Raw genomic sequence first — 22,270 nt, 5'->3', positions numbered from 1 at the left:
GAAGGGACTAGCTGGATAGGTGGCCTAACTCTTCTCCTCCACAGTTTTCTTTTTATCAGATGTGATGAGATTTGTGTGTGGTAAACCTGCTTTTTCTCATTGAAGTTATTGTCTGTTTAATACACAAATGGTGTAACGTAGACTATTGCTAATTCACGTGGGGGCAAACGAAATTCTGCTTTGTGGTAAGCTTCCTTTCATAAGGAATACAAGTTCCTTTGTTCTTGCTTATATTTGCTTTTCAGCATAATTTCATGTTCATCAGTTTGAATATTCACTACCCAAAATAGATACATTTCTAAATCTTCAGAGAAGGTTTCTACATCTCTTTTTTAAGATGTCATAGCTGATTTCTCATACAGAACTACTATTCCACCCTCATACTTCCTAGGACATGCCCATAGGTCAGTAAGTAATTAGTTGCTGGGGACATTTGCTCAGTTTTGCTTTTTCTCTCTCTCTTTTTTTTTTTTAATATGAACATTTAAAGCTATAAATAAAGTTTACAGTACCTCATTTGTCGCGGTCCGCGGGAGTGACGGGAATGAATCATACGCATTCACAGAATGCAGGTTCAATTCCAACTTTATTCAGCAATTTGCCCACCTTATAGGTGCAGGCATGCGGCGCCTTGACCCTTGATTGGTGGTTCATACAGATTATGTCACAGGTAGCCAATCATGGCACCGATCACGCACGCGGCGGTCATGCCTTGTACCTTGCTACTTATTTAGCAAAACTATCTAGCCCTTAACCTTGGTTCCCACTGGCTTCTGCTAGTTTATCTGTACTTTCTCAGGATGTATCATTTCCAGCTGCACCAGTGTCCTTGGGTACGTTTGTCTGAGACTCCTGTTGCTTGCTACTTGCAGCTTTCCACCAGTTTAACCCTGTCATGGCCCTCCACACTCATTCATCTTTTCTTCCAGTGTGCTGATTTTATGTTTATAAGCTATCCTCCCTTCCCCCCCAAATCCCAACAGCCAACCAAAAGTAAAAAATTGGTGTTAGACTTCCAGAACATTTCTGGTATTACCTGATTTTAAAAAGGTGCAAGGAAAATAGGTGGTAGATACCTCTAGTCAGGTAATGTTCCTCTACTGTTGGAGAAAAAAATATTTGAAACTCATATAGGACAAAAGATATCTAGAAAAAACTCTGCAAATTGAAGATTATCAGAATTGTGTCATATAGATGATTTCAGTTTTAGAAGCATCATCTTTTTTCCTATTTGAACTAAGAGCATAGAAAGAACATTTTTTCTTAATATTTTTTACAGAAAACTGGTTATACTGGACTTGTTTTAATATTAAGAAATTTAGATAAGGAGCACTTTCAAAATAAAACCAAACTCTAGAGAGAAAAGTGCCTTGAGGTTTTTATGAAACTGACAAGTTTTAATATTCCAAATATGTTAGTGACAATGATCTTTTTTTGTAATTAAGCTACCAGTATGGTTTAGTATTGAATTCAAACCCATTCATTAAATGCTGCTTATATTTAAAAACCTAAAAATCCCCAAAAGAAACACACGGAAAAACAATCTCAGCATATTTTTAAAAAATTGAGATAAGAAAAAATAAACTCTGCTCCACCTCAATTTAATAACCAGTGTTGCTAGCTACTACTAATGGCTTAAGGAACAGTGTTTAGAAGTGATTGTTCAGAAATAAGTGTTTCTCAGAGATTATGAGGGCTTTTACAGATGATTTTGTTCACCTGCTGAGTATTTGAGAGTGGAAATGCCCAATCTGTCACTTCCAGAAGTATTTGTTTGCTTTAAAACTTAGAAACATTCCTGTGGAAAATTAAGATTTCATTAGTTTTTTTCCCCATCTTAGACACACAGTAAAGCCATACTATGCCATATGCCTACGCTATATGCAGAACGCCATACTAAAGCCATACTTATGTGCTTCTAGCAGAGAAACAAGCATTTTCTGAAATGCAAAATGCTGAGTTACTGAAATGATCCGAGATGTTTTCAACTTGAAATATAGTCCTATGAGGATAGGTTAGTCTGTTAATGTCTTCACTCTCTGCTTTTGCTGTTTGTACCTCTTGGGAGCTGAGAGATTTAAATGCCTATTGACTGCTCTTTATTAATTGTAAAGTAGGCACAGAGATATTTTGAACAGAAATCTTGCATCTTACTTTTTTAATTAAATGTGCAGAAGGAGAATATTGGACCATTCCATGAGGAGATGCAAGAATATTATACCAGCTAGCAACCTAGAGTGTTAGAATTTACAAACTTCTTTGGGTTGTGTCTAAATTACTGCAAGGTAAATGTGATAGCCTTTGGCAAGGAGGAAAAAGACTTGGAAGACCCTTCAAATGCCTTGGATTTGGCATACAGAAATGAATCGTGCATATTTTTCATCTCATCTTTGTAATGGAGTTTGACCAGCAAAATACTTCATTCATCTAAAAGGAGGTGTGATGGGTATAATGCTTACTCCTCAGACCAAATTTGCGTCTTTCTGTGTGTCTCTTTCAGCTGTAATACCAAAAGTAATTCAGAAAGGAAACAGAGCAAAGCAAATAAGGCAGTTATTTTAATTACTGGATTCTAGACTATCCTCAAAGACTCCGATACTTCGATCTCATTCAGTCTTCTGAGTTTCTGTTGATTCTTCCAAATGCTTCAGACTTACTTAGACAAAAGCCCCTTTCTTCACAATTGTCAAATTTCATTGAATCTCAAGTCTTGGTGATAGAACTTAATTGTCAGCAAAATAAGTCTTGGTTTCTGTAAATTGTTTGATCCTCAATTGGTTTAGAAGTGACGATATACTTTCTTTTACAGGGTTTAGATATTGTTTCCATGTGGCATATGGAGCAAAGTTGGATCAGCTAAAGAAATTATTTCAATTGTTTTCTTTCAGGAAAGCTTAGACAAAGAGCTTAGTCTCAGATCCTTTAAAGTTCAAGCATCTGCCACTAGGGGCAAAAATTATTTTCCTCTAGGCATTCATCTTTTATTATAGATTTACTGTGATGCTTCACTTCGTTGATAATCTAATTTAAACCTCGGAGATGAGTCATATCTCCTCAATAGGATTCAAATCTAGTTTAAATTCTCTGATGTCAGAACCTTTCAGTTCTTCCAGGATCTCTTTTCTGAACATAATGGTCCTTGGGGTGTCTGTGTGTGCTGAGGAAAGAATGTGACCCATGCAAGCAGTAGCACTCCAGTGAAATTATTTACAATGTATCTGAAGTTTTGTTCCTAATATTCATTTGGATTTCTGCTTTGGGAAAACTTATGATGGCTTCGCTTCATTCATCCTTATCCTGCCAGGTGGTCCATGTAGACAGACTTCTGCAGGTGTATGGGTGGTACCCCACTGAAGTAAGAAGCCTTCTATAGGGTGGAATAAGCCTGACTGTATGGACTGTGTGCTGTACTAGAGACTTTTGTTTCATAAGTCCAGAATTTTCTATACTAATTGTGATACTACAGTTTTGCAGAAAAATACTTGATTATGAAAGTGTACAAAACCTTCATGTCAAGTCACATTCCAGTCTTCCCTTCTTTGGAAAAAAAGACCCAGTCATCCAGAAAGTCCTAAAAGTCTTTAGAATGATCCAAACACTTCAACTTCTTGGTATCCTCTTCCTGAACGCATGACCACTGTATAGTTGTCCACTGAGAACTTTAGAAATGAAATGTTCATATTTGGAAGGTGAATTGCTGTTTAAAGAGTTCATCTCTGGAGTCAGTCAAGGACAAAATAGACATTCAGAAAGTTGAGGTGTTGTAAATATGATTCATCTGTGATGAAAAAGTTTATTGGATGCTTTTCATTTGCATTCTAAAATTAAGATACATTTTCAAATCTCTCAGACCCAACATTTTTTCTGTAAATATTATAATTAAATATCTACAATACTAACTTGTTACTGATTAATATTCTGAAATGGTGGTTGGATTATTGACACTTCCTCTAGAAGCTACACTTTTGTTTCTTATATTTTAACAATGTACTCACAAACTAATCCAGGATCAAGTTCCCCGGTCGTGCTATTATATGCAGAGGCAAGAAGAAGCACAAGATTTTCTTCTGTCATTTAATTTCATTATTGTATGTGTATTTTTCCATTTTAATTTTTCTTTATCAGAGATTTTTTTTAATACTTTTTAATGCAGAATAATAAAGCAGTTGTTTTATAACAGCCTTTCTAAACATGACTAGGACCAGACTACGACAGTGATTATTTGCAAAATTTATAATACTTACCCAAAATACAATTTGCTGTTTAGTTCCATTAGAGGATTTTATAGTGTTTTATACATTAGATTTAGACATCTGAAAACAGACAGGGGTTTTTTCATCATCTTCGTGTTGTTCCTCTAGCTGTCCAGTTCTTTGCAATCATGGAACTTCTTTTCATCCCAATGCATCTGATATAGTTGAACAGATAAACTGATAATAAAACAGGACAATGCTGTGAAAATGGATGACAGAGAGACAAAATGGGCAAATATCAGTTCACTTTTCAGTTATTTAAGACTTAAGACAGAAATGTTTGTTTTGAAGGAAGAAAGAAAACTTGACCAAGAATTTCTCTGCCTGAAGTCTTAATTGACATAAGATCATGTGTGAATGAAATCAAGCTAAGCAGAGTATACACGAAAGTCTAACTTTAGGCACAAGAGGCTATTGCCCCTGCAGTTCTTCTATAGTTAGTGGAGAGAAATATGCTCCTGTAAGAGCAGTGCAAAGCAAGAGATTACTAAGAGGATCTGTTCTCTAAAGGTGTCTCTCTCAATAGATCGTCTTGCCTTTTATGTCTAAATATAACTTTGCGAGTAGTTTCTATCTATTAAATGACTTATGGTGATGTCGTATATTCCAAATGCATGATGCAATCTCCGTTTTAAGTGACAATGGCATTGTGGCTTCCACTGTTTTAAACTGGGGACTATTTCACTCTCTGATCTCTCCTTTGCTGTAAGCATTTTCCATGTTTTTCAGTGCAAAACACACTTTCTGTTGCTTTTACAGCTCATGCATAGTATTGTAGTTCTGCTGTCTAGATCCTTTTGTCTCTCTACAGTTCCAAAATATTAATTCAGGCACTCTTCTTTTGTTAAGTGTTGCAGCCACCTTCTGTTCAGCCTTCTCGTCATCTGCTTTGTCCCACCTAGTAAGTCAACCTAATAAGCTGCTGCTTAAGTTATTTTTCTGATCCATTGCTTTGACCAAGTGTTCCCTCTCCACTAGCTCAATATACTTTATTCTTCCACACTTCCTAGTCTGTATCTCACCTTGTCAGGCTTCACACCTTGATTGTGCTTGTGATGATATTCTCTTTTGTTAGTTAAGCATGTTGATTTGTGTCCCGGAATTTGTATCATTCCACTGTGAAGCAGAGTAGAGGAAGAAATATTGAAGGAAGACGGAGGTGAGAAAAGGGGAATAGATATGCAGTGAAGTAGGGTGATGGAGAAGGTACGTGCAAGCAGCCAATCTGCACAGGGCAAAAATTCAGGTCAATATGTACAAAGCTGTCTGAATATCCGAACATCTCGGATTTGGCAACTTCTGTGACTGTTACTACCAGCTAGTCTTTTGACAGTTCTGCCTTGCAGTTCCTCTCCTGGGCGAGATGGAGAGAAGCCTCTTTCTTGATTTTATGGCCTCAGTGTATTTTGTAGGAGTCTACCAGGAGGTGCAGAAAGGAGTGTGGCTTCATTTGAGCCTTAGCCCTCTTCCTATGCAAAGCTTTTACTTTTTCTGCTCCTGTTAGCTGGAGCTCTTGGCAGACTCCTGTGTTTCTTCTGCCTCCCATCGTCATTTTGCCTGCTTGTCTCTCATGCTTACATCTTTGTAACTTCCTGCTCTCTGTGCAGTAAAGTTCATGCCCAACTGGATCTTCTTCATCTTAAAACCATCTCTCAAGATACGCCAATATTACTGTAACCACAGTACAACTATCAACTGACAATAGTTTAACATAAGGGTGGAGAAACTCATTAATTCTCTGACCCCTTTGTCTTCCCATATTTAAAAAAAAAAAAAAGAGAGAGAGATACATCTTGTCTTGCAACTTTATGTTCCAGCTTACTGCTGCATCTTCCCTTTCCTCATTGTTCCTTTTACCGTCAATTGTGATGGTTTCTCTTAACTGACATGACAAACTCTTCAGGGCAGGGCCTGCCACTGGCTAGGTGATAGTCCAGCATGCATCATCATGAGGCTTCAACTCCCACCTTAGATAACATTAATCCTCTTCTGGGTGTTTCTGTCATGCAAATAACCGCTGATATCATTCTCAGGAGTCCATTGTTACGGACTGCACTTTTCTATTTTTGCCTGTTTATTTAGGAGTTCATACTGCTGGACAGCTGTAGATCAGTGTTTCTCATTGAGGTCTTTCAGTTGAACAAAGACAAAATAGATTGTAAATCATGTTCACTTTTGCTTGAATGACTGTTCAGTGAAGTCAGTATATACTAATTTTTTTTCCTCCTTGATGCGTGTGAAATTTGTTTATAGAAAAGTGAAGAAATGTTTCTGTTAACATGATTTCTGTTTACCATTCTGGATTTGCTTATTATTATATAAAAGGCATGAAAAAATACAGGGCCATATGAGATTTTTCCTCAATTTTAAGTGATTTATATGTAAACATATGTATTTTAAATAATTTAATGTACATGGGTAAAAGCTTCTAGCATTCAGCTATCCAAAAATCTAGGAGGATGCAATTAGGTTATACTTTTATGTGAACATTAAAAGTTCTTTGTTTTTTATGTATACACTACTGGTGTTTTAGTATAGTCATCTTTTGCAGCTACTTGTTCCTAGTATGATTTTCTTTTTTGTTTTTGAGATGAAGCTGTCTAATAGTTGCCCAGTAGAGGGGGTGCAGTACAGGCATATACAATGCAATATAACTTTGCACAATGCTTAGTGTTTAATTTATTAAAATTCTTCTTTTAACATAATGAATCTAATATACAGTAGGGAATAGGTCATATTTTGTTTTTTTTTCTCATTTGAATGTATATTATACCCCACATTTCCATTTCAGTGTTTGTTGTTAATTATAGTTTAGGCTGTAAAGTTTATACTATAGTGATTTTTTTTTTTTCCCTAGTAGCTGATGGCACAAAGAAATGCATTGTCAGACTCTATCTAGATTCCTTTGGATAGCACTTCTTGCTTGAAGAAAATGCTTGGGATGTGGGTGCCGTCAGCTTTTTTGAGACAAAAGATTTTTTGGTTGTTTCTCAGGTGAGATTTGCAAAGTGGAATTTGGTGCCAATCGCAGAACTGAAGAAGAGGTGAAGTCCTTCCTCCTTATACCCTACAGCCCATTCCGCAGGGCAGGATCCAGTCCATGCCCCAAACCAGGCAAAAAAAAAAGGGGGGGGGGATTTGAATCCAGCTGTAGCCTCTCCCATGCTGGTTGCCGTAGCCTTCAGGCAAACACTCATTTGCCTTCTTCTGGTGCCATACTTATTTACTGATTCATACAAAGGGAGAACAGCTTCAACAGGAGAGACTGTAAGAGGCCTACCACAGAATTGCCTGTAGTATAGCAATTACCACACTCTCACGAGAGGTAGGTGACTTAGACTCAGTGCCTGCTCTGTCACTGGAGAAAACAACACATTCCAGCCTTCACCTCTCCTATAAGTGTCCTGACCCCTGGGCTAGGCTATACGTTATAGAAAGGATGACAGATTTCCCACTATCTTTTTCCTTTGTGGTTTTGTGAATGGAACCTAAGTTGTGAATCTAGTTATTCCCAAATTTTCTGTGGTTTTGCTCTTAAGATGTGGTTTAAAATGTCCTAAGTTGAAGCAAAATATTGCTTTAAAAAAAGTGTTGTTTAACACACAGCAGACTTTCAAAGCAAATGCTTTAATTATTTGCACAGCAAACTAAAATAAACACAATTCTAATTTTCTGGTAGTTCTAGCAGAACTTCTCTTGAACTCAATAATAATGAGATTTCACCTGAAACAGGGAAAAAAGCCATTGAAAATTATCTGATGTAATCTGTTGTGAATTCTGGATAGTCAAAACTGGCGTTGCAGTGGCTCTTCTATGGTATGAGTTGCTGAAAAGGAGAAGTATCTCAGGAATCATTAAATGGGTGTTTAATGAATAAAATTTAGAGATAACTTTCCTTACGAAACAATGCACATTTTCCGGAAGAAGAAAGAAGAAAAAGAAACTGAGCCAATGTAACATGGCAAATAGAAGATGAGGCTTTAGAAAATCACAGGATCACAGAATAGTTGAGGTTGGAAGGGATCTCAGGAGATCATCTAGTCCAACCTCCTTGCTCAAGCAGGGTCACCTAGAGCACATTGTACAGGATCGCGTCCAGGCGGGTTCATATGAATCATATGAAAACATGAAATGCCTCTGCTATTTGAGCTGTCCAAAGACTTTATCCTCAAAATGGATGGACTAGATAGAGGCCAGAAGTCTTATTTGAGCTTTCAGATGGTGCAGTCTGTATAGAATTCTCTTCAAGAAAGAGAGAAAATAGATGGAGGATGTTACAATCATTCTTCTCAATATGAGGGAGGGGATCTGATTATATATGATTGGTAAAGTGTGGGGTAATACTTATTTTCCTGATGATAACTATCACCCAGAGAGCAACTTCAAAACAAGATTTCAGGAGCAAAAGCTTTATCTTCAGTGCTGTTCTAATTGGTTATTGTCATCTCAGACTGGAATGATGATTTAGCCCTTCTAACTCCAGTGCCTTTAAAAAAGGAAAGAAAGAAAGGAAAACTTTTTAAAAGGAAGCAAATTTAAATTCTCATTCAGGTAACTATCTTAGAAGATGGGACAGTCAGAAAAGCAACAAATATGAACGGATTTGCCTGAGCTTTGTGAGATATTTTCCTGATGTTTTTGGGAAATACAAAATAGGATTCAAAGCTTATTCTGAATCCAGTCTTGGATAAATAGCACAGCAAAACTGCTTTTTGTTGATGGAAAATCCTTACCAAAAAGAGAACATATTCTTCCTTCTTTTTGTTCTTCTTTCTTTTTGTTTTAATCCTTGTAATAGATGTATATTCCCAAAATCTGAAAGTAGCTCTAAAAGCTATTTTTCTTCTCTCATGTATGAATTAGAGAAATAGAATAATCTTCAGATTTTTCAGTCTATTGTGGTTGGTCATGTTTAGTTTAAATCATTGTAAGGACAGAAAAAAAAGGGGGGAAAAAAAGAAACAGGACATACTTTCAATCCAAATTGGATTTATAGAAGAAAGGAGAACTGGAGTATACAAATGCTCTTTCAGACAGGAATGTCTTTGTGGATCACTAGTTTAGCAAAAAGTTAATTTTATAACCTTGCTAATAAAAAGCCAACATAGGTCTACCTTTCATATGTACTATTCCTGGTTTCTATTACAGTGATGCTTTGTATCATGGTGAAGAGTTAAAGCAGATAATTTTGGTATCTGAAATGGAAGAGGAAGGTGATGTAAATCAACAGTGAAACCCTGTAGATAACATAAAACATGACTTCTTTTAAAAGGCCAATTGATAAATTGTGAGTGGTTGCCATTCATATTTTTCCTTCAAGAGGGAGAATGAAGCCAGTGTCATCTCTTGCTGTTTGCCATTACAAATAATTTACTTATTCTATTGGTTCAGTTGGACTATGAGCCTTAATATTAATCTTATTCCTTATAATATGCAGCAAAAATTAAGTAGTGCTATTTTTTGGCAATACATTAGAATTGGTGGTTTATTTTTAGTTTTTGATAGGCTTCACTACTCTTAAATGTAGATTTTTATTAATTTAACTCGTGATAACTTAAAATAACTCTAGTGTACAAAAACGAATTAGAAAAGGAGCAAAAAATATCCCCAGTTTAACTCATGGAGTTGCTGGATTTTCTTTGTCTGTTTTCTAGTAACTTTCTTCACTGTATTACAGAGGTAAGAGTTAATATTACTCTTGGCAGGGGAAAAAAAGGCAATGCGTACTATGCTAGATGCATAGTGCCATTGTCTTTCTAATTATAAAGCAAAGAGGTAGTTTTGTACTTAGACCAGGGTATAAAACTTTGATATATAGCCAGAAGTTTGATGTTGTGAATGATACCTTTTTCACAATAAACTAAACCAAAAATAAATAAATAAATAAACCCTGTGAATGTTAGTTATTGGCGTAGGAGGCAATATTACAATGATCCATAATTTGTAAGTTGCTAATGAATGTATTTTACCAGAAATAACTTGCTTTTATAGGAGATACCATTTCATTACTGAGTATTGATACAGCTACTAAGCTAAATTCTGTATTGAGAATTCCAGTACAGCTGAACTTGTAGTTAACATGGTTAATTGGTAATGAGTTTTTATATAATATGAAAGGTGATTGCAACAGTCAGTATTTTGACTCTTCCCAGGAAAGCAATTTAAGATAGTAAGAAAGCTGATTTTCTTTGTGTGCGTTGTTTTTTAGTGGGGAATTTACGTACATTTTCTTCATTGAATCTTACCTGGGGAGATAGACTGGCTGGTGATAACCGATGTTAATACGTGCGCTTTTCTGGCCACAGCCAGAGAAAAAAGACGCACGGTTTAGGGTAAGTGGGACTTGCATGGGGCATTGACCTTGTGTTGATTTTCTGTGAGCAGGGTGATTCTAATCAGCAGGTCATTAAAACAAAGTGTAGTTCTAGTAAACTGGAAAGCTGTAGAAACAACTGCACAGTCAGAATCAATATATTTGTACCAGGTAATTTAGACATCTCTATCATCAGGAAAAGCATACAGTTCATACGTCTGTGTGTGTGTGTATATATATATATGCTCTCTCTCTCTCTTGCGCGCGCTCTCTCTCTCTCTTGCGCGCGCTCTCTCTCTCTCTTGCGCGCGCTCTCTCTCTCTCTCTCTGTGGTGTATATATAGTTTATATATATTTTAGTAGGGTGGTAAATGAATACAAATAGAAATTCAATTACAAAGCCTATTTTTCATTCTTCTCATCATTGTTACCATCTTTCTTTTTCTTTAAATCCTACACTTAAAAATAAGATCAAGCACTAACAGTGTACACATTTGCTTACAGTTTCCTAACTTTGTTTTCCTTTTTTGACAGCTTAGTGTAAGAAGTCCTTTTCAAGTAGTAAATTAATTTGGATAGAAAGCATCCCACCTGAATTTATTACATGCTGGCAGTCTAGATAAAAGGATATTATGATCTCAGCATATTTTGGCCTAGCACCACTGGGCCATTTGCAAATGTCCAAGAAAGTGATAATATTCCTGTCCGTTTCAGGCTGCTAAAGAAAAAATGGGGTAGGATTTCTTATTTATATTTGTAGGATGCCTGTAGGGAAGACAGTAATGCTGTATATGGCAGTTTATGTGGACATGTGGTGCTAAACGTATATTAAAAAGAAGATAACAGACCTATTGACATTTCTTTGTAGAAATATGGAAGAAAAGGCAGAGTAGATCAGTAATTGACAGCTATGCAGGAGATGCATTTCCAGATTTCTTTCTAAAGAAATATTTCACAAACTTACAATTCCTTTCAGAGTCAGTAATCCATCTTTAATTATTTTGTTGATTTCCTAGTTGTATTTTATGAGGTTGATGTAATGTCTGTTTCCTGCCAGCATTTGATATGGACAATCCACTTTTGTCACTGCTTTGATAAAATGAAAGCCTGCTTATAGTTACAGGATTTTTTTTTTCCTTTTTTTGGTGTATGTATGTAAAGTGAGCATGAGTGAAGACCTATAAGTCTTTGAATGCCACAGCTTAACAGCAAGATATGTGAGGAGCTATGGGTTTATGCCACTGACAGAATGGAAAACATATTTAGTGTAGTTAAATTGATATACATTTAAACATATCCAGTTCTATGCAGTCACTTCTTTTATTCCTATCTTTGTGTATTATTTTATTACCATGTGTATAGTTATGAACATTATTTGGCTACCGTGTGTACATTTAAAATGACTTTGGTTTTATAATTTGTAATCTGGACTGTTAAAGCACATTATTTCTCTCTTTAGGGAAAGTGACTGCCTTTCCATATAGCTTGTGTTGTCAAAAACTTATGCATGGCACCTCGTAATGCATCTTTCCAGAGTGGAAAACAACAGTAATACACTAATGTCACCATGCTTTCACCTGCACTCTGCATCCCTTTTTCAAATGGTGCTCTGAAAAGTGTTGTCAGCAGAGTATGATCCACAGGGAGGACTTTCTCCTTCTCCCTGAGTGTAAAGTAGGTGGGTGTGAAGTGCGTGCTGTCAGCGCTCTGACATCAATCCCTCTAAACTAAAGTTGTCTTGAATCAAAGAGTGTTTCTGTGGCGTGACTGACTTTGAGCAAATGCACAATCCCAGTTAAGATTATTTGTGTTCAGTTATTCATATCTGATTAAGTACCTTATTTTTTTTAATCCATTCCTAACAGTACAAGTTGCTTTCAGGCAGGTTTCTATGAGCTTGGGGTGAGGAGTGGGAGACTGTTAAATTTATTACTTCTTCATCAAGACTGGGCAATAGGGGAATGCTGCTTCCTTCCCTGTTGTGGAATAGATAGAGAAATTTTGAATTTTTTTTCCCCACCTGGTAAATGCAGTGTACTTGCACATGAAAATTGACATTCAGGCCTGTTGCCATGAAGTTGTTTAGATTACCAACCAAAGCAATATTTATTTGTAAAATGTATATTGAATTAGAGTGATACATTTAAAATTCCCTGGGATGAGTATTAAGCTGATATCTGAGGAAAAGGAGTTTTAAGAGTGCGCACCTGTGTGCGCGTGTGCGCAGACTACCCCCACTCCCACCCCCCAGTGGCAGAAACTTTCTGTCCCTAGAGGGTCTTTCTCTACAACTTTCTTCCTTTAGAAAGAATTGAGTCAGTGGACCAGTGACCCAGCAAAGTAGCAACAAAGTATTTCTGAAGTGTATGATGAAGCGAGTGGGTATAGGGCTTTGTAAACTCTTTGCAAAGCATTAAAATCAGGCCATCCACTTTATTCTGTTGCACAGAAGTATTTCAGTGAATACACTGGCTAACAAAGTAAAATAGAAACACCAAATATATTTAAAAATAATGTTTCACCGCTCTATAGCATCCTTGATATTTGGAATTTAGGTTGCACAATATTGAATGCTGTTGGTGGCATTTGGCTGTTCCTGTGGACGATCCTAGTTTCTTGTTTAAAAAAAAATCTTTTTTCTGGTGTTTACATCATAAATGTTGATTCAGTTTGGATGATATTTCTTTCATCATGAGGTATGTATAAACATTTTAAATAGGTGTGGTACACTGTCAAGTGTTTTCATTATTTGGATGATAGGTTTGAACATCTATTCCCGAGTATCAGTAGGCACCTGCAGAAGCAAAGTGGGTATATAGCACCTGAACACATTCTGATTCATGCAGTTAAAGCAGTTTACAGAGTTAGTAAGAAAAGAATATCACATACTGAGGTTTGATGTCTTTTTCATGCAGAACAAAAGAGTTTTGATTCTTTCATTTCAAGTTTAGCCTAACTATTGTATAGTGGAGGAGGTTTAATGAATCATTGTTTAACTTCAATACTGCCAAGTGTTTGACCATTAAATAGTCTCAAATGTGTACATAGCACTTTGGTGACAGACCCTTATTTAACTGTGATTAGTTGGCATTGTATAGTTATTTAATTACCTCGGAAGAAATCTAACAACAGTGTGTGTTCTGATTAAGTTATTTGATGTAAAAACAAACATGGAATTGTTGAAGAGAGCACATTCCCTGTTGCAGCTTGCTACTGATGCTGCACAGTACATGGAAGCTAGAGAAGGACTGAAGCAGCAGACACTGTAATAACATCAGCATACTTAACTCTTGATTTCTTAAAAGACTCCTTGTTAGCGTTTTCATGAAATTTCACTCACCTTACACATTTTAGATTTAGTGTTTTCTTCTTGCTTTTGAAGCCCAGACTGAAGCTCATTGGGATAAGTAAAGGGTGCAAGCAGTAAGGGAACTTGAAAATTTTATGAACTGAAAACACTGGGCCAGATCTAAGAATTTTCATCTCTTGGCACATACCTTAGCAGAAATGCTCACTGGTCATTTAAGGAATTCGGGTTTTTGGAAGTATTAAGTACTGCATGGAGGTGATGTAGATAGTCTATAAGTTTTAGAGAGAAAAATAATATATTTTTTGATGTGAGTTAATGCAGGTCCTGCCCTGCTTGAATAGCAGGTGCAACAGTTCTTTTAGTCTGAAGAATGGGCTCCAAAAAGTTAGATTTGCAAATTCTGGTAGAAACTGTAGTCATAACGGCAAACATTTTGAATCATGACTCAAAATGACTACTTTAACTTTCACAACTGGAATTTTTTCTTTTGCATGGTTAATAATGCATAAGCAAGCCACTGATTTATTGTGCTTCCAGTAAGTAGAAACAGTTCTGTTTCTTCATACCTTGCGAAATAGACCTCATTTATTCTAGACAGCCTTGAAAATTTAGCAATCACTACGTATGCAATATCATAATGGCTATGAGGCATCTTCTGACAGTTCCAGAGTGTAGTGCTTTAGTTTGGAGGTGTTTTGCTCTCTCTGATTGGTATATGGTGATGGAACTTGCTTGCTTTGATGGGTTGTCATAGCTTTTTTTCTGCTTTGAATATGCTGGATAAAGTGCCATTTCAGCTGTATTTGTATGAACAGGATCTGAAATAAATCTCCAGGCTTGGGTCTTCTCTTATACAGTCAGTAGAATAATATCATTGAAAATCAGCATCAACAAAAGTAAGACCAAGGCTTGTGGCTTTGTTGCTTGCTTTTAGGAGTAGGAAAGCAGTAACGGTCACTAGAATAACTGAGTAGCCTTATGAGAGGGAGATATGAACCTCTTAGCAAAAAGTAAGTTATTTTTCTAAGCTAAATTATTTCAGGTGTTATTTTCCTGAAGTACTTAGGCAAACCCTAAATAGGCTGTAATCGAGTTTTTTTCAGTAACTTGAAAATTCCAAAACAATGAAATTCTGCTAACAGAGACCTGAATATTTGGGAATTAGCTGGTTCATCTCCCCCTTGTTTACATCACTTTTAATTATATCAGGTGGCCTGTAAAAGGTTCCACTGTTTTCAAGTTTTGTCATCTTCATATACCATTTCTTTCACACACTCGTGTTTTAGTCCATGTCATTTTACGGAATTAGTGTATTTATGTTTGAATGAGGATTAGGCAGATTAAAAGATGTTTTCATGTTTTATTGATAATGTCAGATTAATTTCCACTTTCCTAGTGGCAGCTCACAGCTCTGTCAAAAAAGCAGCCTGTAGAAGCACTGTTATACTTAACAATTTCTTAAGGCAATTGCCAAAAATACAGTTTTGGTATTTAATTAGCAGCTTGATTACCCGTGGGAGCTTGAGTAATTGGTTGTTTGTGGATATATGGAAGAGAGAGTAAGACCAAAGGAATACTGAGGCTGGTTCAAGTGAGCTAGGTTTTCGTTTGTGTCTATTTTCCTAAAAACTTTAGCCAGAAGAGATGTTACTGTAAAGCAGACTATTCTGACACAATCGCTCTTGGCATTCAGGATGAATGCAAGAATTATGCAGTTCTCATTTATATGTGTTGGCTTATTATCACTGAAAGAGCCAAGACAGATCTGTATCATGCTTGCTACCTAAAACTCTCGTTGTTGCAACACTGAAACTTTTTCAGGAAATGATTGGAGATAGTCACAGCCTCCAAACAAATTCTAAAAAAACAAAGAAACAAACAAACAAACAAAAAACCTGCAAAATTCTTCCTTGAACAGCTTTAACTGGTGATTCTTCAACAGAAATCTCAGTGGGGTGAGGGTGTGAACTGAACTCCAAGATACTGTTGGGACTGAAACTGCGAAAGAGTTAAATTGCTTTTGAGAGTTAGCATTTTGTAATGGTTTCTCTCCTCTAGCCCTTAAGGCCTTGTCCTTACCATACAAAATGAGAGTAAGCATAATGCTTTTGCAGCAACAAGTTTGGATGTGCTTTTCCACTTGTGGAATCATGGAAACTGTGAAGGCATTGCTTGATTCCTGGCAGTGCTAGTATTGACCTGAATGGTGCTGCTGGTGTGGAAAGCAACCAGTCTGAATGACCTTGCTTTGCTGATGCAGCGCTGTGTTGGATGGCCCTTGAGGAATGGCTGCTTCTGTCTGTCTGCTGCAACTATTACAAATACAACCCATTTTGGGTTAAAAGGCAGAGGAAGATTTTAAGACTGAATTAAGCTGAGGATGCTACAGGAATAATCCTCTCTGCCCTTGTGTAAAACGTGTCATCAGGGGTTCTCACAGCATTTCACAAAGGAGCTCAGCACTGTTTCCTCCCCTTTCTGTCCCCTTCACTCTGTAACATAAAATGAGGTCACTCTGGAGACAAGTGGCAAAGATGGGAATAGAATGCTAATATCCTGAGTCCAATCCTTTATACCATGTTGTTTCCCTAATCTGCCCCTCCTAGACAGGCCACTAAGGGAAGTCCTGTCAGAAGTAAGTATTTAACCTCTTGGAATGATTTTTTTGTTTTGCCAGTGAAGCCTTCATGGTTCATTCGAAAATATCCTGGAATATAATCTTAAGAGATATTAGAAGTCTAAGCAGTTAAACTTAAGTCTAAGCACATATACTCTATATGCCAGAAAACACTTTCAAGGTCAGTCTCCATGTAAGGGAATCACAGGAAGAAGAAACCTTAAAAAATTTCCTTGGAGTTTCTTCTGATTTATCTATTCCAACATGAAATAAATGAAAGGGTACATTCCCAGCTGACACTTCCAGTAGAAACAGATGAAAGATTTTTTGCTGAATCTTGTGTTGCTGTATACACTTGCTCTTTGTCTTCAATGCCTAAAAATAGGATGGATCCTATTGTTACCTGCCTAAGTAACTGCTTTTGGCACAAGAGTATTGTGGAACAAGCTGTTCAGCACCAGAATCTCTATCTTTGGAGCTATGTCCCACAACTGAAGAAGGGATGATATGTCTTGCATATTGCTTGGCCTGGAACAAAAGTTCCCTTTAAAAAAAATCAGTATTATGCAACAAGACTCATAATTCCAAGACAATCATGAACAGAAAAATAGAATGATGGTTGCTACAAAAGTTGCGGTAGTTAATGCTCTTATCTCTGAATTTAGTCTCCAGCACAATCTGTGGAAACTTAAAAGTTAACTTCTTTCAGTTTAATGAGCTCCTGGGGGGGGGGGGGGGGGGGTCTTTTGTTGCCAGTGCAGTGAATGTGTTTGTACCAGTTAGAAGTAATAATTGAATCAAGATATATGGAGACAAAAAAGCAATGTGAATGCATGTATGGGCATACACACCTTATAAAAGGCCAGATTCTCATCCTTTGCCTAGAGTTTCTTTCCTGCAGAGTGGAGGTATCAATTAATAGAGAAAGATAGTAATCCACTTATGGGTGGCAGAGTTCTAACTTTAATTATTAAAGAACTCTTGCTATGACTGATTTTTTTCACTCAACTAGAACTTGGGAAAATAGAGAAGTGTAAATGCTTCAGTGAGAGCAGATTAAAAATTGAGCTATTGGTTTTAATAAAGATCAGCATTGTCAAGGTTTTGAATAAGTATAAATATAAGGTTTCATGAACACAAATCTACCTCAAATTTGATTTCAGAAATGTCTGCAATTTGAACTCAAATATAATGGAGGGGCAAAATTTAGAAATAGTCAACTATGATCTATCTAGGACATGCATGCACTAGTGAGAGTCTCAGAATCTGCTGAGATAGGAGCAGATTCTGGCTAGTGTTGCTTGATGAAACTTGTATTAATATGTCTGAAATATAAACCTTTACCTCTGCACATTGAGCATGTAAAGCTTGCGTGTTTCACCTGTTAAATTCTATTGAACAACTAGCTTAAACTGATCGGAAAAGTTTAAAATCAGCTTTTAAGTAAATGTTTTATATCTGGGTGAAATGTGTTTGTTAAAAAGTGTTTTTATTCTTCTATAGCAAAATATATTCCGCTGGTTGTTTAAAAAACAAACAAACAAAAAACTCCCTTAGTGGTGATTTGAAAAGGTGTCTTTTTATCTTTAGATTCCAGCTGTTTCCTTTTAACTGTTACTAAACTGGTAAAACATTGTGTGTTTAAGATATTTTGATCTTTTGAGAAATTGTATTTAGATTTTCTTTTCTTCTCCAACCCTGTTTCTGCAGGAAGAATCTTAAATCGTTTCTCCAAAGATATTGGCCACCTGGATGACTTGCTTCCATTGACGTTTTTGGACTTCGTGCAGGTAATTCAGTTGCTACTGTCAAATAATTCTGCACTGCATTCTGAATTTAGATTCCTCTATGCTTAGGTGAAAATCAGCTATTTGTCACAGATGTAGTTGAGTTAATGAAAGTCCTTGTTTGTGAAAGAAAGGTGCGGTTGAAATTTAATGTGTCAGTAAATAGCTAACATGAGTAATAACCTGCAGGTAGGAGTGGCTATACACAACTTGCTATTATATCAGGATTTCAGTTCATAGTAGCTACATGCTTGGTAAATTGCTCCTGATTTGCCTCCAAGCAATCTGGCGGGCTTATTGCTGTTATAAGAAATATGTCCATAGTAAAGAAACAATCAACTCACATGAAAAGATAGCACAGATTAACCTAATTATGTGTGTACTTCCACAAAGAATCAAATGCTTACCACACCAGTTTGGATTAAAATAGGTGTGGCTATTTACAAAGAAAAGATTAGTAGTAATAGGGTGAATATAATAGCCTTAATAGGAACAAGTGAAATAAGTTGCAGCAGACAAAAAAGATGGACAAAGCACTGAGATTTTAATGATGACGAAAGGATAAAGGATTATACATGACATCACGGTGATTTTTCTGTTGGAGCCGTTATTATTCTTCCTTATAAAATACTGCAGAAAGCAAAAAGCTACAGAAAAATGTGATCATACTGCATCAAAATACATGGATCATGCAATACATAGAGTAGCAGAGGATAGAGATAGAAATGACTTATTGGATCATCTGGATCCACTTAGTGGATCAGGCCTGTCATGCTCAGGTCAGAAATGTTCTTGAAGTACTACTGCTAACTTCATTTAGTTTTCTAGAGATAGCTTAATCTGGATCTCAACCTAATTTTGACTACTTTAAAATTAAACCAGAACCCTCTCAGGTTCTTAAGAATTGTTTAATCACATTGTTAATGCCAAACTCTTGAAAAAAGAAAAAAAGTGGTTCCAATAAGTTAGTAAAAACATTTAAGAGAACATCTTTTTGCTTAGGTTAGCGAAGATCTTAAAGTTGAGCTGTGTATTTGTTTATGAAAGCTTTACAATGCCACATGCCATTTTGAGGAAGAGAGGAAGGTGATGTATTTTATTTGCCAATTAAAAACAAGTGTTTTTTGTGAGCTAGCTGCTTATAGTGAGTATTAGGATTTTGAATTCACATTTTTTAGGCCCTGATAAAAAATCTTCCCTGATAATTGATCATTCTGCAATATGCTGTCCATTTTTCTATTGTTTATACAGATTCCAAACTTTATACAGTCTCATTGACTATCCTTCATTAGACAGACTATCTTACTATATTTCAGCCCTCTTTGGTGCCTTTCTTTTTGGCTGGAAGCTCAGGCAGTCCTCATTCTCTCCTCTTAGTGTAGGAGTTGCATCCGCAAAGACAAAGCCATCTCTTCTGTGTAGTGGTCCTTGGCCATTAGAGCAAGCAGTGCAGAGAGGCTCATGTTTGCACAGGTTTGTCCCCTTTACAGCAGGCTGGGCTATGTATGCTCACGCTAGGTAGCAGTCTTGGCCAGAGCGTCCTCTGGGCCCTGTGGTCATGAGATAAAACGATTAACTCTTTTTCTTAGTTTTCTGCATTTATAATAATGTGAGGGTTGTTTTGCAGCCCACTTGCATGGTGTGTTTATAGCAAGAAACTGAGTGGGTGTTTTGCGTACCCTGGCATGTGGTTTAGAGGCACATGGGATTGTCTGAGGATGCAAAACTTGCTGGGAAAATGTTGGAGAACTCTCTGTAAGCAGAGGGAGCCAAAATTGGTGTGGTCTTGTCCATACTTTCTTTTGGGAGCAGACCCTGAAACAAACTGTCTTGACAACTACATTCTAGTTTCTTCTGAGGGAGCCAACTGCTTTGCTCCAAAGAGAGCCAAGGAGGGGGCTGACCCGTACGCATGGGACACAAGCAGAGGACTGAACCATGTAGTAGTGAACTGGAGAGCTAAGTTATTTGACTAGTATATACATACCCTGGGCAGTATATGCTTACCAAAACTTAACCGATCTGGGGTGAAAGAACGAAGGCTGTTATTGTAAATGTGATTGTATTCTTTTTTCTCACGCTCATATTGTGAAAAGCGTGTGTCTTAAGCATTTCCCTTCACGTTGATTACTTTGCTCATTTCATTTCAATAGGCTGTTGCATAAATTGTCACACATTCTGAGGTTTGTATTTTAAGCGAAAGGTTTGTTTTTCCAAAAATATAAAGTAGACATTATATGTCCAGTACACTATTAAAATGATACTTTGTTTCAAAGCTTGCCTGTTCTGTTTGTCATCAGAAAAGAAAACTTAGGATCTTACTATTGTTTAGTAATAAGCTGCTATCCATAAGACAAAAGCACTTCCTTGTTGGCAAGTTTTCTAAAACTTACTATTCTTGATTAGCAAGTTTGTTGATTAGTTGGTGCCTTTTGAAATTCAATAGCAAAGATATGTTATTTATTTCTGAAGAAGCACAGATTTGTACAAAGGATAACTGTTATCAGTTATGATAAAGATCTTTTGTTGCTTGTTTTGTTCGCAGGTGTCTTTTATAAGACTTTCTATAATCCCTTCAGGAAGAAATATTTTCTCCTTTCTAAAAACAGTATTAGCTAAATATAAAAGCTCTGATCCCAACTATTGTTGTTGATTCTTTGAGAGACGTTTCCCAACATTCATTGTCTAAATGGTTGTCAGGAGGAATCAAGTGAAACTTAATACAGTGCAGTAACTGGTTCATCTTACTTTGTATGTAGAAGCTTTTCTTGAGCGGATTTGCATTGAAGAAGTGGTCCTGTTTCTGAGTTATTGCTAGGATCATTGTGAAGCATTCCAGCCTTTTACCATATTAGCAAGTGAGTGTATCATTTCTGCACAAATAAACACAATGTGATTGGGCACTCAAAAACAGCAGCATGAGCCCATTGAAATACCTATAAATAAATAATTAAAATCTGCTGGTTTCAAGAATATTATTGCATTGCGCAGAATACAGATTTTAAGGCAATGCTAAAAATTCATGATGTGCTTTTAGAGCCCCTAATAAGATTTATACACTGTACTACAATCATAATGACCATGATTGGTCTAGACAGCTATACTGGATGAAAATTAATTCCTTAAACTAAAAGAATTGCATTTATTTGATCTTCCATTGAGTAAATGAAGAAGAATAGTCATTTATATTCAAGACAGTGGATGCTTAATTTACACTTAGTTGTTAAAGCAAAAATGAAGGCAAGCACAAAAATGCCTCATAGACTTTGTGTTTTCTTCCTAAAACACAGCTAGATTCTGCAGAACTGTTGGTCAGAAGTAGCTCCCAAAGTAGCAGCTCTCACTGTCTACAAAGTTTACTTCCTTCTGTCTGTCTTTCATGTTTTAACTGCACCAAAATATAGCATATCAGTCTTTGGAGAGACAAGGGGGGGGGGGAAATTTGGTCTCCTCTAAGAGAAGGCAATAATTTTTTCATCTTAATCTGTGCATTTTAACAGCATATGAGAAATGTCATGTTAGTGCAGTGACTAAATGTTCATAGAAATCACTGCATCCATAAGTTTTATAAATAAAAAATAATTCTCTTTTTTGAGAACACATTTATGTCTACATTTTACTACAAGGCTGTTGAACAGAGCTCTGTGGGTAGGCATAAAGTATAGAAACTGAAAAGAAACCAAAGGTAAGTTATGCATTTTAACTGAGATATCTTGAATTGTACATTTACAGCCCTGTTCAAAGCTGATAAAAGTAAAAAGTAAACTTCACAGGCCCCAGTTCTGTTAAAAACAAAAAAAAGGTAAATTAGCCTGGGCCCTTATGTTCTGGAATGGATTCTGGCTAGGCGTAAGGTTTCGTACCAGATCCCCTTGGTAAAAAAGCAGTGCCGTGTTCACTGCATCACTTGTCATGTATACTAAATACGGCACTAAATATATTTGTAAGATCAGGTAGTTAATTCATGTCTGTATGTTGATTCAGATAGCC

General features: G+C 36.5%; 1 protein-coding gene across 1 annotated transcript in view; it reads left to right on the top strand.

Moving 5' to 3' along the window:
- The window catches only part of ABCC4 (ATP binding cassette subfamily C member 4 (PEL blood group)), a 152,095-nt gene that overhangs the window by 68,430 nt on the left and 61,395 nt on the right, over positions 1–22,270 (top strand). Inside the window, exon 20 of the mRNA XM_067293393.1 lies at positions 18,204–18,283. Within this exon, the coding sequence (XP_067149494.1) occupies positions 18,204–18,283 (80 nt within the window). The remainder of the gene's footprint in view (positions 1–18,203; positions 18,284–22,270) is intronic.

Source organism: Apteryx mantelli, chromosome 1 (genome assembly GCF_036417845.1).
Source record: "Apteryx mantelli isolate bAptMan1 chromosome 1, bAptMan1.hap1, whole genome shotgun sequence".
Classification (NCBI taxonomy): domain Eukaryota; kingdom Metazoa; phylum Chordata; class Aves; order Apterygiformes; family Apterygidae; genus Apteryx; species Apteryx mantelli.
This window is presented reverse-complemented; position numbering and strand designations above follow the sequence as displayed.